Source organism: Chaetura pelagica, unplaced genomic scaffold, assembly GCF_000747805.2.
Source record: "Chaetura pelagica isolate M959 unplaced genomic scaffold, ChaPel_1.0 scaffold213, whole genome shotgun sequence".
NCBI classification, from domain to species: domain Eukaryota; kingdom Metazoa; phylum Chordata; class Aves; order Apodiformes; family Apodidae; genus Chaetura; species Chaetura pelagica.
Window position 1 is genome coordinate 1,957,687 of NW_009952597.1, and position 1,333 is coordinate 1,959,019.

At 50.9% G+C, this 1,333-nt stretch overlaps 1 protein-coding gene across 1 annotated transcript in view; it reads right to left on the reverse strand.

Annotated features, from left to right (window-relative positions):
• Positions 1-437: 437 nt before the first annotated feature.
• Positions 438-1,333, reverse strand: part of PLD6 (phospholipase D family, member 6) — a 3,216-nt gene continuing 2,320 nt past the window's right edge. The window contains exon 3 of the mRNA XM_009993729.1: positions 438-664. Within this exon, the coding sequence (XP_009992031.1) occupies positions 438-664 (227 nt within the window). The remainder of the gene's footprint in view (positions 665-1,333) is intronic.

The window sequence follows — 1,333 nt, forward strand, 5'->3', positions numbered from 1 at the left end:
TCTATATATAAATTGTAACCCTCTTAACTGTGCTTTAGAGTCACTGATGTAGAGAACCCATAGGGCTACAATTCCATTCTGCAGTATCCCAGGTTGGAAAATGTCCATCTCCCCACTGAAACACCTACCACATGGATGTACTTCATCAGGGCCAGGACACTGCAACCAGCCTGCCCCTAGTTAAAGCTCTCAGAGGAATCTTATCATAGATATGCCCACAAAACAACTCACCAAACACGAGTCATTCCCTCAAGCACAGGAATGACCCACAGCACCAGACCCGTGCACCTGAGGCTAAAGAGCACTTTGCTTCTCCAGAGGAGCTCACCCAAATTACACCCAGACAGACAATACAGTGATTTCTGCACATCATAAAGTCCACGAATGCCACCTGTTCAGTACTGCCCTGTGAGGCAGCCCAATCATTTACTGTCTTTTCAAAAAAATTTGTAGTTGATGGGATTGTACTCTTCCCAAATCCTTTCAAACTCATCCAGAAAAGGCTTCACATACTCAGTGTCTTCCAGGACCAGCAAGTTCTCCCGGTTGCTCTGGATAGCGCTGGCGGTCCAGTTGAGGGAGCCCGTGATGAGCAGCCTCCTGTCCACGATGGCAAACTTGTGGTGCATGTAACCAGAGTCCTGGTCATGGCGCACCTGGATCCCTGCAAAGACACAATCAGCACAGAACCACAGACTGGCTGGGTTGGAAGGGACCTTAAAGATCACCCAGTCCCACCCCCTGCATGGGCAGGGACACCTCCCCCCAGCCCAGGCTGCTCCAAGCCCCATCCAACCTGCCCTTCAACACTGCCAGGGATGGGGCATCCTCAAATCCTCTGGCCAATTAAGGCCAGGGTCTCACCACCCTCCTAGCAATTCTTCTTAATATCTCATCTAAATCTCTCAGTTTACTTTCTTACAGTTTAAAGCCATTTCCCCTCATCCACTCACTACAAGTTGTCCCAAGCCCCTCCCCAGCTTTCCTGGAGCCCCTTCAGGCACTGGAAGCTGCTCTAAGGTCTCCCTGGAGCCTTCTCTTCTCCAGGCTGAACACCCCAACTCTCCCAGCCTGGCTCCAGAGCTGAGCTGCTCCAGCCCTCTCATCATCTTTATGGCTTCCTCTGGCCTCATTCCAACAGTCTTTTTTTCTTCTTCCAGTCCCTCCTTTGGCAACATCCAGTGACAGAGCAGTAAGAAGCAGCTGCCTTTTCCTGCTGCCCAAGAGTGGGAGATGAGGCTGGGCAGACTCACAACAAAGCCTCAGCAAGGCTGTCACCTCCTTTCTTCACTCTCCTCCCTAATTATTCTGTCCCCTTACATGGTAACAGGGG